A 15,878-nucleotide genomic window follows, 5' to 3' on the forward strand; every position below is an offset into this window, starting at 1 on the left:
CGAATTTATTGCTGAACAACACAGTGAACCTCTGAGCCCATTAGTATGGGCTTTTAACAGGCCCAACATTTATACTAAATGGTTATTGGGTCCAACTACCTTATGAAGGTTTAAGGACTATGGACTTATGTGAGATTAGCCCATTAGGTAAAAAACCCTAAATGGTCTTACACTTAACCTCTCAACCCATAATGATCAAACACTGCCCGACAAGAGAGGATCTCTCACTCGACTGCAAGGTACAGTGTTGCACTCTCCACTCATATATATATAAATATATTTTGCAAAAACAAATTCAACAAGTATGGAATCAATTGCCGGTAGTTTAGATTTCCATCAAAGAGAGTGCATTCCCCGATCATTCACTTTGTCTGACAAAGGGGCTGATTTTGTCACTATGATCACCCAGTCAGGTGAATTCTCAGACTGTCCTAACATACCTAAGTTTTGACCTCCACTAAGGATCTCATTGATTGACATATCAAAGACAGCCCAATTCAACACCTAGTGTAGTACCATAATCGAGTTTAGGAGTTATGTATAACTTTTCAGTTTTGCCCAGCTGTTTCCAAGGTCTAAGGCATAACTAGAAAATGGTACAGTTCAGAGTTTCAATCAAACCCACACTACATTTGCTTCAGGTCTCACCCTAGCAACCGAGACAAGCCACCCCAACTTTCTTGACAGCACATTAGTGTCAGCCTTTGCAGAATAAACCTCCCCAGGTCTATCCAATGGCTGTGAAGATTCTAAACTACCACGAGTCTCATTAGTGTCAAATTTAAGGGTATTACACAGAAACACACCATAATAACATAAATCAATTATGTACTTCATTCATTTACAATAAATGTCAATAAGTACATCAATCTAATTGACGCTAAGGGCATAACTATCTAACAAATGTATCAACTTGTTCTATTTTAGAAAAAAAAAAAAAAACAAAAAAAAACAAAAACCAAAAACCAAAAACCATTTTCTGAATCGAATGGATCAATAGTCTAACCTTTAAGGTCAGCAGGTTGTTTACCAATTGGATCCTAGAGCATGTACATATAGATTGCAATATTGCATTAGTGTTTTTGAACCACCGTTAACAAGACGGTTAAACCATTTGGCCTTGGAACCGTCCAGGCAACTGATTCCGTTTCACTCTCAACTCAGTCCTTGACCAAAAACCATTGATTTGATAAAAAACCCATTGACCCAGGTGGTTGAACCATTGACATGTTTAATAGCTTTGACCATTTTTATTTTAATTTTTCAATTGGAATGGACCATAAATTGATGGCTAGAACAGTTTCGGTTCTAGGTCAGTTTTTAATAGGGATGCAAACAAATCGTATCGTATTCGGTAAGGGTATATCTGATATGATCCGTTAAGAAAATCCGACTGGTCCGAATCCAATAAGAATATGCCAGAGCATGATTCAAATTAGAATATATTATCAGATATCCTATTCAAATACAATTTTAATAAAAAATCTTAATGACATAATATAAATAATATATTTTATTATTTATATAATATAATAATATATTAAAATATATAATAAATAACTATATAAATAATATAATATATAATATTTCGGATTAGATTTGGATTCGAATCGGATCTGATTCAACTTGTATGCTCCAAAGTGAGATTTTCATTTTATTGTGGATAAATCCCGTTAAGGAGTTGCCAGCAGATCCCGTGGGCAAATTATAGGGCCATAAACGGGTCAAAAAGGGGCGGATCTAGTCAATTCCGATCCAGGTATAAGAACATGTCAACAGATATGTGCTTGGGCAAACCGTAAACAAGATAAAACTTGATTTAGTTGCATTAAGAAGCCAAACAATTACTGGTTTCCAGCTCTTTCCTTGCCCTTGTAATTAATAGATCCTTACCCAGTGTGCGGGCAATTGATTTAGTGATCAAAGCTTCCTAAGAATCCTCCATTCTTGTTCATTTGATAATCGCAATTTCGCAGTAATAAATGCAACCCAACCTAAAGTTGAGCCACCTGGACTAGCTGGTTCAAGGGGTGAACATGAGCAATGGAATTTGGAAATTGAGCTTTGTCATTCACATTGAGAAGCACATAAACAAAGCAAATAAACATAAGTAGTCTTCTTGAAATCTTTTTGACATCCAGAAGCTGACAATGGAAACCAAAGTTGCTACTGCAACTTGTGAGTTTGCTAAGCTAAGCTCCTACAGGCTACAAGCAAAAGCCACTACTAACTCCTACAGGCTACAAGCAAAAGCCACTACTAACTCCTACAGGCTACAAGCAAAAGCCATCATATATCTACAATGGAATGGGTCTTGTCTTCGTATTTACATTTCCCCTTTCTTTGATTCAGTGTGCCGGATGAGGCAGGGTGTTCACCGCACGGTGTGCTTGGATGGCACATGCACAGTGAACGGATGTTAGGCTGAGACAGCCGCTTATGATGAGGGAATGCCTCCCTGGGCAGGTGTGAAGTGCAGGGAATGAGTCACACACTGCCTGAACAGCTGGTGGGGTGAGAGCTGTACACTGGCTGATATTTAGATTCATGAGCCCTTCATCATTGTACCCACTTTTCACAGACTTCCACAGATTATGCTTGCCCTTTACTCGGCTGTTGGCCAGGGAATACATAGCTCTATCTGTAATGTTCTGACAGTAGTACAGGCCAAGGGATCTGAGATGGTGGCACCTGTTTGCTAAAGCAATCACGCTCTCATCTGCAACCAAGCAATGATAATAAGAAGATCAAGAGAATCATAAGATACCGATCAGATGCCTAAAACTGGTTCTAGCAGCATTCAAATTATCTAATAAACTGAAACGACTAAACAAAGTCAATTTTAGTTTAAGCAAGCCAAAAGACCAAATAAGACCAAAGGGTTATTCTGGCAACAGACTTGTATTAAGTCCTACTAATTTAAATTCTGGCAGGAACAGAACAAATAGATTTTATAAGTTGAAAGAATTTTCTAGAATAAGAAAAGCCCATTTGAATTATTATTATTTTTCTTTTTTGATCAGCACCATTTAAATTATTATCTTGATTGGCAAGGTTCAAAATTTCATCAGGTATAGGCCATATATCAAATCGGTGGGTTACCAATACGCCATATACAATGCTTTTGGCCTTTTGACCCATTTCTATATCGGGGTGTATCGATACTTCGAATAAAAAATCAAAGTGGTCATTTTCTATATTAAGTTGTGACATTTTATCAGAAATGGCCCAGTAGCAGATTTCTACATATGAAATACCTGTTATAAGAACACAACCACAGAGATCCAGAGCCCTGAGATCTGGACATCCATATGCTAGACTAGTAACTCCAGCATCAGTGACACCCTCGCACCATCCAAGATTCAGACACTGCAACTGACTGCAATTATACGCAATAGCCTGCATAGAGAGCAGGAAATTTTTCCCTAAGGAAGGCATCTTTAAGCGTATAGAGTCAATGTGTAAAGTGCAAATAATTTCACATACCTGCAAGGCTCTGTCAGTTGCTGCTCTTACACATCCACAAAGATTCAGGTATTTTAAGTTCCTGCAAAAGCCTGTCAGATATACAAGAGCAGAATCACTGAAGGCTGAACAACCACTGATGTTGAGCTTGGTAAGGTTGGGACACCCATGTGCTAAGGCATATAATGAGCGGTCACTAAGCTTGAAACTTTTGCTGAGGTCTAAGTCCTTCAGGTCATGACAGCAGTTTGCAATTGTCTCAACAGCACTATCCTCGAGTTGTGGTTTATTTTGGCGCAATGTTAGGGTCTGCAACTTCGTGAATTTGGGGGCAACTGAAAGCACAAGATTGTTCATGTTGTCCTTGCACCTGTAAAGTTGTATTACAAGAGACATAAACAATATGCTAAACAAAAGGATGAACACCGTTGATGACAATCCACAAATAAATAAATGGAAAAGAGAAAAAAGTAAAGGATTAATTGTCAAAAGATGCAATCCATACAGAAACCACATCCAACACCATCAGCCTAACAATCCATACAGAAACCGCATCCTACAGTCAATGGGCATCGTCTGACTAGTTACCGTGCTTACAGTTCCATTTTTCTGCATGGTACTGATTTACCCGGGAAAGAAGAAAGAGTGATCACCATTATGAGACAATAAGTACCATAATTGGGATAAAGAGAACCCATCATATCAAGCAGGAGAACCCCATATTTTGTTCTACTTTCACAAGTTAAATGGTTGAGATACACAGGCATAGGGAGCAATTTAAATAACATAGTTGGTTCTCACAAAGAGATGTTGATAGTTGGGAATTAGCATTCTGATAGACCCCCACAATTAATTTTACGTATGCCAGGAAGGGAAAGGTCAGCTTTTGGCCAAGGGGGGAAATAATTGAACATGGGGGAACTTATGGCTGGAGGGAATAAGGAGAGTTTTTTAGCATTTATAGCTTGTCAGTTGGGAATAAGAAGAGTAGCATTTATAGCTTGTCAGTTGGGAATAAAAAAGAGTAGCATTTATAGCTTGTCAGTTGGGAATAAGAAGAGTGCGGAGCATTTATAAGTTGGCCAGCTGGGCATTTATTATGGAAGGCATTTATGCTGTAAGATGTGTATAAGAAGGGGCTTTGGGGGATGGAGGAGACAGACTTTTGTTGAGTACAGAATTCTGAGAGTGCTTGGGAGAGCCGGCGGTCTCTCGAAGAACCGACCTACTGTAGGTGATCTTCTTTTCTTCTGAATGAATATCAGTTCCTTGTTGATGTACTAGTGGTTTGGATTCTACTGTGAGTATGTGAACTGCATGTCAAATTTCTGGGTCATATTAGTGGTATCAGAGCCCGTCTTTCCTCGGCCATGGTGACAGTTAAGGAAGTGGCTTCGCAGGTGGAGGAATTCGAAGAACGCTTGTCTTCTCTGCATTCTGATTTTCGTCTGGAGATGGATGGCTTACGTAATGATTTTCAGCGTCTCGATCCAGATAAGGTAGCAGCTGGACTTTCGAAGATCTCGTCTCTGGAGAGCTCGGTCCAATCTCTGGAGAGAGGCATTCAAGATCTGGTGAGACGTTTTGATCTGTTGCTTCATCAACAGGTCTCTTCTGCTCCTTTGTCTACAACTGACATTGCTCCCCCTTTAGTTGCATCGAGTCGTGCGGCTAACAAAGGAAGAGTGCAGCTTTCCTGACGTCTTCTTCAATATCAGTCCCGGAACATACTTCTGATTCACTTCCTCGGAAGTTGGAGTTATTTATCTTTGATGGGGAAAATCCAGACGGCTGGCTTTTTTGCGCGGAGCGCTATTTTGAGATTAATGGCTTGTTTCTAGCGGAGCGTCTGCGAGCTGCAGTTGTCTGTTTAGAGGGCGATGCATTGGCATGGTATTACTGGGAAGATGGTTGGCGACCTTTTCGTGGTTGGATAGAATTCAAAGAGCTCCTCCTTGAACGTTTTCGATCGACTCAGGAGGGTAATTTACAGGAGCAGCTCTTCTCGTTACATCAGTCTTCTACTGTTAAGGAATATCGTTGCCAATTCGAGGTGCTCTCTGCTCCCCTACGAGACCTGCCAGTAATCGGTCCGAATAAGAGCAAGTGTTTTGGGCTGATAGAAAACTCCAGTTATTGGGAGGAATCAGAGTCCTGATGTAGGGATTATAATGGGCACTTGGCAGCACTGACATCATCCAAGGAACTAAGTTTTGTTGGAAAACTCTGCACTAATACAGCAAGAGGCTACTGGGTTGGAGGAAGAGGCTTCAATTCTACAGGTGGTTTTAGTTGGAAGTGGTCTGACAATGCAACACATTGGAATGAGTCCATCTCCCCGGGGGCACCATTTCACTCCAATGGCTCCAATTCATCATGCAAAGGCATTAATCTAATCAATACCTGTACATCGGTGACTAATGGCCAGCCAACCCTTGTGGGTGAGAGATGCAACAACTCTCATGAGTTCATCTGTATGCTTGATATAGAGAACAAATGCTACCACCTGCGCCACCACAAGGAGTATCTTATCATCCTTGCAACTGTTAGTGGGATGATCCTTTGCACAACTTTGGCTGTTGTAATTTGGTTGCTTGCATACGGGAGGAGCAAGAGGCGCAGAAGGTCTCGCAGAGCATCTAATCCATCAACATCTGCATCAGTTACCCCATCATGGAAAGTCTTCAACAATGAGGAACTGAGGCCAATTACAAAGAATTTCAGTGAAGGTAACCGTCTTGTTGGAAATGCCAAGACTGGTGGCACATATAGTGGGCTTTTATCGGATGGAACAAGGGTAGCAGTCAAGAGATTGAAAAGGTCTAGCTTTCAAAGAAAGAAGGAATTTTATTCAGGGACTGAAAGAGTTGCAAAGCTCCATTATCCTACTGCTGTGCACGGTGTGCGTCCATCCACTATGCCTGGAGTTACTAGTTGGAAGTGCTTATTCATTGGCAGGACCTGCCTGATTTTGAAGATTCATGGGAGCCTTTTGACTTACTTCGTGACCAATTTCCTCATTTCAACCTTGAGGACAAGGTTAGACTTTGAGCGGCGGGTAATGATAGACCCCCAATTAATTTTACGTATGCCAGGAAAGGGAAAGGTCAGCTTTCGACCAAGGGGGGAAATAATTGAACATGTGGGAACTTATGGCTGGAGGGAATAAGGAGAGTTTTTTAGCATTTATAGCTTGTCAGTTGGGAATAAGAAGAGTAGCATTTATAGCTTGTCAGTTGGGAATAAGAAAAGTAGCATTTATAGCTTGTCAGTTGGGAATAAGAAGAGTGTGGGGCATTTATAAGTTGGCCAGCTGGGCATTTATTATGGAAGGCAGTTATGCTGTAAGATGTGTATAAGAAGGGGCTTTGGGGGATGGAGGAGACAGAATTTTGTTGAGTACAGAATTCTGAGAGTGCTTGGGAGAGACGGTGGTCTCTCGAAGAACCGACCTACTGTAAGTGATCTTCTTTTCTTCCGAATGAATATCAGTTCCCTGTTGATGTACTAGTGGTTTGGATTCTGCTGTGAGTCTGTGAACTGCGTGTCAAATTTCTGGGTCATATCACATTCCTTCTTGGTTGGAGCTGGGAAGGAATAATACAGCTATTCCCTGCCTAGGACCAACTTTAATGCACCTAATAGGTTTCTGAATTAAAACCAGATCTATGGACAATGTATGATCAATCAAGTAAAGGTATGCACATGGAAATAAGAATAAATCTGCTAAAAAGAAAAGATTTAGCTGAAATCAACTCAACTCATCCTTAATCCCAACTATTTGGTACATGAATCTTGTCCTGCCATTTTACTCTATCAAGAGCTATGTATTCTGTCAAATTGCAAGTCCTTAAATCATTTTTAACCAATATAGATCATGTTTTCTTTCATCTTCCAATTGCTTTTTTGGAGCCTTCTACTTGCACAAGTTTCTACTCACTGGTGCAATTCATTTATACACATGACCAAAACATCTCAGTCAACATTACATTGTCTTGTCACCAATTGGAGCTGTGTGCCTATGTCCTTAATGTGCTCATTTCTAATTCTGTCCTTTCTAGTTTTTCCAATCATCCATCTCATTCAACATGTCTCTTGATTGTGTAGCACTCTGTCCCATATATCAATGCTGCTTTTAATTTATTTTTTATAAAATTTCCCTTAGTGCATTAATTTTAATTTCCCATTTCTTGAATGAAATAGAAAAACTAGAACCTAGGAATACTTGCATAAAGAATTAGGTGCCAATCAACTGTTGTGCAACCGTACATTGTTAAAATCTTCAAACCCATAAGTACAATGGAAATGCTTGAAAAATATAAATAAATAAATAAAATGGAAATCACATAAAATGAAAAAAAAGGCTAGTATCAGACAATTGTACTGCAGGGATGACCTAAAATTTTGGGGAGAATACAGAACTTGCAAGTCCAAGAAGTCAGACATTCACATCATCATATAGGTCTCAGGCACCAAAATAAAAAAAATCAAGCTCATCCAAATGCCAAGGACCTAATGACTATGAAGATTTGAGGTCAGTCACACAGATTATCCTATAATGTTCTATTCTCTCTGGTTAAGTATCTTCTGTTAAATCATGTATGCTCTCAGCTCTTCTTTTTTTTTTCTATAAGTAACTCTCTCAGATCTTCTCTCATTTAACTATATATACAATCATGAAAAGAAGCCGTTAACTGTTCAGAGTTCCATTGCCAAATTCATCTGAAATAGAAACAACAGTCACAAAACCAATAGAAAAGAAGAACTCTTTCAGGTTCAGACTTTAAAACAATGCTCCGAAAACTGTTGGGATGCACATGTGAGTGTATGGGAAGAAACATCCCACATTGGAAAGGAATGAGAGGTGCAAGAGAATACATGGATTGGCCCAATGGCTTAAGCTTTTGGGTTAAAGGTGGTGTTCAACTCTTGTGTGTAAGTCCCACATATGTGCGCAAGATCCCTAGTTTTGGTGACTCCCCTCAATGCACAACAAAAACTAGACTAGAAATCAAAGCAGAAAGGGACTTGACTTCAGCTCTCAGCTTTCCATGTTTAATTCGGCTGCTCAACCTCAAGACTACCAGAACAGGCCAGTTTTCATTGAAGTGAACCTGGTTGAACCCAATCAAACAGATCCATCCTGTTTTCAGAATATTAGTTTAAAGTATTAAAAAAACACCAAATATCCACCAAAGGGGAGAACCAACCAGTTAAGCAAAATAACCGAGCAATTCCTTTTAGAACCATTAAACTACAAATAATGCTCTTCCTAGTTATTATCTTCCCCTAAAAGAAGATTATTTGAGAAGACCTCAAATTCCTGATTTCCTTAGATCAGAGAGTTAGATGGTAAATCCCAATTGTCTGTTTCCAAAGTGGAAGTTTTAGTAATGATAACTACTTATACCTGGCAAATACTTATGAAGGTTTCCATGCACAAATGATAGATAGTTATTAACTTGTAATTGTCTCAGGTTAACAACATACCCAAAAGAAAAAGAAAAGATATTTGATAAAAACCTCATTTTCTCTGCACAAATCAACCTTTCAATGAACTTAATATATACTTTTTTCTTCCCTTCAATTGTTCAAGATTGGTCATCAAACTCAACTCTTATAAACTCAATGGATATAAATAGTCTAGGACTAGGGAGATTTAATTTGGCAAAATATATAAGAACTATGTTTTCATCTTTTTTATACGGTATTATATTTTCATCTTCACCATGATCAATATCTCAATAAAACAGTCCACTAACGAACATATAATGCCTTTTTTTCTCTATGCTCAAACCAATAAGAAGTCTACATTATCCAATTTTGTTGGTCCTGTTAATTGCTTGACAGAGGTCATTCTTACCAGTTTTTCTTTACCAAGTTCATCTATTCCATTGCTACCACTTATATAGACTTGTCCTCAAGCCTCTAAACTTTTCAAAAGAAATATGTGAATAATGAGCAGAGGTAGATAACTAAGAAACTTGCGCAAACATATTTAATCTGAATATCAAACTATATATATAATCCCAGAAGTACAGCAATTCTACCTATATATACACAAATATTCACTTTGTGGTACTGAAGTAGAAAAAATGTCTGCTGATCAAAGTTCAAATCAAAATTGAGTTTACTCTAAAGAGTCAACAATGTTAACCACTGGTATCAACATTTTGAGGACCTTGTAATTAATGGAAATCATCAGGAATCTTAGATCCAACAAACAAAACCTTGGTTTGGGCAATGAACAAAACAGACCTAAAAACTCTTTATATACATATTCCTACTTCTTGTATAGTACCATATAATTATTCATGCAACTTAAATAATCATTGAGAAAGGTTAGGAAGTTTCTGTATTGGATGTTATCAGTTTTAAGGAATCACCTATTACCTCCTATAATCTGTACTTGGGGTTAAAGATTATCAAATTATAGACTTAGTTTGAATCCTATGTTGGGAATCCTAAAATAAAGGAGAATTGTCAAGCCACGTTAGATTAGTCAATCATTATATTCCATAAAATTACAGGATGAAGTATCCCTCTATCAAACATGCCACATAATCATTTCATACAGCTTGATTTTGTATAAAAAAGGCCTCATATTTCAAACAACATGATGCCCAAAACATATCACGTTATACAGCCAATTTTTCAATGGTATCATATGCATCATCTATATGGCATATCTACTGAAATGTAAAATGTCATGATCCCAAGATATGTGAATTTTGAACTTCCCGAGGTAATGAATTATGATTCCAAAAGCATCAAGACTTTTAAAGTGCAAGGGGTTCCTAGAGCCTAAGGCACAAGGAACAAAGGCAAGGATGAAGCACACACCTAAATGAAGTGAGGCACCACTTATGGAAAAAAGAAGTAAAATAGAAAACCTTTCTATATGATTCCCTATATGCGTTATTTCTTATAACAACTGGGTTTCAACGGTGCAAAGATCATAGACCAATGTTTGGTGACAGAAGCACAGAAGACTTGTAATTGTTCACCCTTGTTATCATAGTGGCAGGACCAAAATAGAGGCTAAAGTTTATTATTTCATTTTACTTCATAAATTTTCTGCAATCCAAGTAGAATTTATTTTGCCTTATTTGGATTGATTATTTAATTGCATTTCTTCATCTAGTAATATCTGCTTCTTCTTCAGGTCTCAAGTCTAATGAAAAAGGACAAGATGCATGTCACTTGCCAAAAAGAGGAAATGTACTTCCATAGTCATGTCTGCCTAGCAAGCATTAAGATTTAATCTTATACTACATAAATCAAATGCAAATACAATGTAGAGATAAATGCAGACAGAAAATAAGCTTTCTTTGGGATATGGAAGAACTACCCTTAAAAGCAAAATAGCGGTAGAACTACCCTGAAAAGTGATAACTTTCAATGTCATACGCATACCCTTCACAAAATCATGCAAACCAAAAGTATTGGCCAACTGTGATCTTGCAGTTTTCCCCAAATAACAGCAAGCCCACAGACAAATGGCATTCCTTATTATTAAGACCAAAAGCAAAGTGGACAGGCAAGATTTTTTAAAAGATTCAAAGTAAGAACAATAACGACATCAATTTAGTAGACTTAAACATATAGGAACCCAATTTGTTGTTCTACGACATACAACACAAGGAACCTGAACATGTTGCTTAACTATATATATGTACTGCTACTGCAGCAGCCGTCTTACCAGAACCCACAACCAGTCGAACTATCTATAAGCATGATGGTTAATGTTTTCCTTTTTCAAGCCAAATGCAACAACTTAAATCATAAACAAGATGGTCAATAATCATGATCCAGAGGCTCCGTAAGACTAGCAAAAGGAACCCAATAAAAGTCATTGCAGTAATGGCTGAAAGCCTGAAAAGATATCAACAGTTCAATAGATTTCCAATGGCAAGGTCTCATATTCATCAAAAGCACAAACATGAACAAATATATACATGCACATGCACATAAAGGCATGCAAGCTCCTTCAGATTTTTTTCCTTTTTTTTGGCTTTTATTTATTTATTTCTTTATTATTTTTATTTATTTATTTTTTTTTTTTTGGGGGGGGGGGGGGGGGCGGCGTAGGGGAGGCTATAGCCTGTAGGTAACATGATGTATAATTCCAAACTACATTACAACATCAGTCTAGAACTTTCACAAGCCGAAGCTGATAATAAAGTTACAGAGACAACGATCCTCACTACCACAAATCGGATGTTCCTGGAGAAAAACAACAGAAGTAAGGGAAAGGAAATTGCCTTTGTCATTCAATCTTACTCTCAGTTCCCAATAAAATTCTTAAAAGAACAGGTAAGATACGCATTTCATAGCACAATCAGACAAAATACACATACAGATAAAGTAATAACCATTCAGAAGAACAACAAGAACAGAACATATTTTACCATGAGAGGCAGAGATGGGTGAGCCCTAAGCAAATAGCATCTCTCCACCCAGTACACACTCCTGAAGCTATGATGGCTGTCCGGTCGTCAACAAGTGATACAATCCGCAACAAAAGCTCCATTGGAAGGTCCTTCCAACCAGTCATCACGGCTCCTCCTCCCATCTTCTCTCTTCCACCGCCAAACACCACAAGCTTCTGAAAGCACAATTCCAAATCTTCAGCCTTTGCACCCTGCCCAACCATTTTACTTCTCAAGAACGACGCCTTCTACAACAAAGAAAGTAGAGAAACAGAGGCAGAGCTTCAATACTCAAGACATAAATTCAGAAAAATGCAATGAAACGACAAGGGAGATAACCCCCAAGAAACCCCATCTGTCAACAACGTAGAAAAGTTGCGAATGTTTCATAATTATTCCATAAATGAGAGACCCCACAACAGTTCAATACACTGATACAGAGCCTGAACAGACGTCATTAAACATGCCGGTGGAAAGAGCTTTCGGTGGAGAAGGGAATCACAGATATAAACGTAAAGAAAAAAAAAGTCGATTTTTGATAATATCCTGCTTTGGGGAACATCGATTACATCAACTGATTCAAGTCCAAGCATCAACGGACATAAAAATTTTCAAATAAATAAGTAAAAGACATATTTTCTCAAATGGGTTTGACTAAATAACTAAAATATGGATAGCGAGTGGCAAAAACTAGACTGAAAATAAAATAAACCCGAAATCATCAGTTAAATCAAATATTAGCAATTGCAGAGTCGTATATGATACGAGTAAGAAATCGCAGTGAAAGAAAATGGACAAAAAAAAGAACTTAATCCAGAGGCCATTAAAATATAGCACATAAGCACGCGAAACAATAAATTATGATTGATTTTAGCATGCTCCGATGGAAACAGTCGACAAGCATAAAAACGACGCAAGAGTCCCCCTTAAAATTCTAGAAAATAATCTGATAAAAAGAAAAGGTTCAAACTTTCAGCTTAGAAACAATTGAAATGGACGGAAACAAGACTTCAAGATTAGAAACAAGAGAGATTACCTTCAGAAATTTGGTCAAAGGAGGAAGAAAAAAAGCAGGAAGAAAAAAATGACAGATGATCAGACTGATTCAAGAAAATGAAAGCTAAAGTATAAGATGCAGATATAGAGAGAGAGAAGAGAGAGAGAGAGAGAGATTTACGATTTCGAAGGAAGCTTGACTTTCTCGAGGGTTCTTTTTTCTTGTTTCGGCTGCCACACGTTGTTGTGATTGAGGAGGGAAACGAGGAGGGGGGAAGAAGGAGAAAAAGAGAAGGGAGAGACGTGAAGGGAAGAAGGGAAAGGGTGACGAGTGGCGTGCCACGTGTCAGGAAAAATGACGGAAGTGAGGGTAATAGAGTGTGGGATCCACCCCAAAGGCTTCTGCTCTTTGTTTAAACGGAGGACGAGAATCAAAGAGAAAATAGAAAATTAGCTTTTGCTCTTTCTTTTCTTATTTATAGAGAGAGAGTGAGAGGTGGGAGACAAGATTACTTTGTCGATAATCGAAACCGCCACGAAAAGTGGGCATCTCTCCTTTCATTCTTTTTGCTTTAGTGATTTTTGAGTTAAATGTATGTGATTAACAATTCGATGAAAGAACTTTGATCAATGATCAGAGCCCTACAATGAGTATATTTAGCCTTTCTACAAGCTTCTCTCATGTATTTAGACTTAGCATAAAGTGGGTGATTAACTTGAATAAATTATTTGCCTAGACGTATAACAATTGGAAAATAATTGGATTCTGATGTGAGGTGACTCAACCCAACCCATTCGGGGATAGAGGCCTAGCACACTAGCGCTAGACCTATGAACGATATCCGCTATAGCAAGGGCTATTCTGCTCCCCCTCGTATGAAATCAATCGTGGAGTACCCATGCATTCCCGTAGAGCTCTCCGATTGCCATCGTACGACACCTATCTTAGGCGTTCATCTCCACCTACCTCCAAGCGACTCAAGTATAAATAGGGGTGCCCCCCTTCAGGTAAGGGGGATCGAATACAATCTGCATCTAGACTTGGAACTGATATCAAAATCTATATTCTAATTCCCCTCTTCATATCCCGTACTAACTTGACTGTCAGAGACTCCACCTCAGCTTCTCACCCGGGGCCTCTGACGCATTTTTCCTCACAACACCTCAGCTACCTACCCTCGGCTTCTACAGTATTGGGAGCCTTCTCTACCTCGGCCTACATACCTTGGCCTCGGCAACAAGCTCCCCGAACCCTCGAAGCTTTCGACTAGTCTTCGGAGTCTAGGGGAAAAATTACTTTGTTGTCCTCGGCCATGCCGAGCATCAACAGGTTCTATCCTATCTCCTTTGGGATGTAAAATTAGACTGAGAAATTTGTTTTTTTTTTTTAATTTCCATTTTAATTACATTGAAGCTTCATCAATGGAGCATTTAGGAACCTCATCCACCACTTCATTTTCATCATGTTGGGGGTTGAGGACCTGAGTTTTACTGCTGAGATAGATAAAGTTCATACAGACTTTTAGGGGGCATTCTTTTTTTGGATTTTGAGAAAGGAAAATCTGGTCTTTTTTCATATTAATGTGGGAATTAGGGACAGTTTATTTTCCTAAGGGGGCTTTCTTTTTTTGGATTTTGAGAGGGGGGGGGGGAGTTGGTCAATGAGATTTTGGTTCCCATTGACAAAGAATCCTATGTTCTTTTTTCAGATTTATGTGGGGACCAAGGAAAGTTTATTTTTCTTTGAAAAAAGAACATGGGATTCTTGGTCAATGGGAACCAAAATCCCATTGACCAACTTACCCCCCTCTCAAAATCCAAAAAAAGAATGCTCCCTAAGTATCACTCACCTAAGTAAGTAGTACCTATCTCCTAGGTGGGTAAATAACTTTCCCACTTGGGGGGAAAGTTTCCAACACTTGAATGGGACAAGAATGCCCTTTTCAATAATGAATTTTTATGGTTAAAATGGTCATTTTCTCTTTTACTTGAAAAATAAAAAGAACATGAGTAAATACACTTACCTGGGTAAGTGCTTCCCAAGAAAACTTACTTAAGTAATTGCATTTATCCAGGTAAGTAACTTACCGAAAAGCGAATGGGGCCTTAATTCAAGTTGGGTTTCAAGTATTTTGTATTTTGACTGTTTCTAAGTTTGGATCTCAATAATTTTTTTATCAAATTTATGTTTCTTATTTTTTATCAAACCAAATACAGTATAAGTGAGGGTGTTCCACAATTTATCAAAGATATACATATATTGGCAAAAACACCTTTAGTTTATCAAAATGTCACACCAGATCCTCTTCATATTTTAATGTTAGACCCGTACTATGGGGTTAGGGACAATTACCCTCTAAACTTTCATTTGTGATAAAAATCCCTGAACTTTTACTTTTCATAGGACTGCCAATGGATCGGGTCTGATCGGGTTTAAGTAAAACCGGAAACAACCTGATAAGATATACAAAGGATTTAGAACCAGACCAAACCCAGTAGGTTTTGGGATGTTTTATAATATGGATGAGAAATTGGTGGGTGTGGACTAGTCCACACCACATCCTGTGGCAAGGACCAATCCACACCACACCACTATCAATAGTTACCTACACTTACAAGGGTGATCTACAGGTTACTCATTCCGTACATTTCACATACAATTTGTGGGATAATTTACATAATCGATCATGAATGAAAAAAAAAACCATAATTTAAGCCAAAAATATTGGAAAGAATAATGGGTAAAATAAAACGCTTATATATAATTACTAATAAATATAAAATAAATATATTTGTCATTACAATATCATCTTTAGTAATAAATAATTTAAAAAAAGAATTTCAATATAAATTAAATATGCTAAAAGATTAAATAAAATAAGGGTAATTGAACCATTGTAACATAAATGTGTTTCACCGAATCTTTCCTACAAACTATCCACCCTATAGTGTAGTCCATTCATGAGAAAATACTATGGATAATAA

At 38.0% G+C, this 15,878-nt stretch overlaps 1 protein-coding gene across 4 annotated transcripts; it reads right to left on the reverse strand.

Annotated features, from left to right (window-relative positions):
- Nucleotides 1-2,049: 2,049 nt before the first annotated feature.
- Nucleotides 2,050-13,211, reverse strand: LOC104606717 (F-box protein SKP2A-like). 4 transcript variants are annotated; one of them, XM_010272059.2, is made up of 5 exons: nt 13,075-13,211; nt 11,877-12,145; nt 3,487-3,835; nt 3,258-3,399; nt 2,050-2,719 (listed from the first exon to the last, which is right to left on the reverse strand). In XM_010272059.2, the coding sequence occupies exons 2-5, from the start codon at nt 12,119-12,121 to the stop codon at nt 2,349-2,351; spliced, it is 1,107 nt and encodes a 368-aa protein (XP_010270361.1). In that variant the 5' UTR covers nt 12,122-12,145; nt 13,075-13,211; the 3' UTR covers nt 2,050-2,348. The 4 variants fall into 4 exon arrangements, with proteins under 4 accessions (XP_010270361.1, XP_088743668.1, XP_010270362.1 ...); XM_088887542.1 differs by having other exon boundaries at nt 11,877-12,142; nt 13,075-13,184; XM_010272060.3 differs by having other exon boundaries at nt 12,934-13,080.
- Between the last annotated feature and the right edge of the window lie 2,667 nt (nt 13,212-15,878).

This window comes from Nelumbo nucifera, chromosome 5, assembly GCF_055504915.1.
Source record: "Nelumbo nucifera cultivar China Antique chromosome 5, China Antique-T2T, whole genome shotgun sequence".
Taxonomy (NCBI): domain Eukaryota; kingdom Viridiplantae; phylum Streptophyta; class Magnoliopsida; order Proteales; family Nelumbonaceae; genus Nelumbo; species Nelumbo nucifera.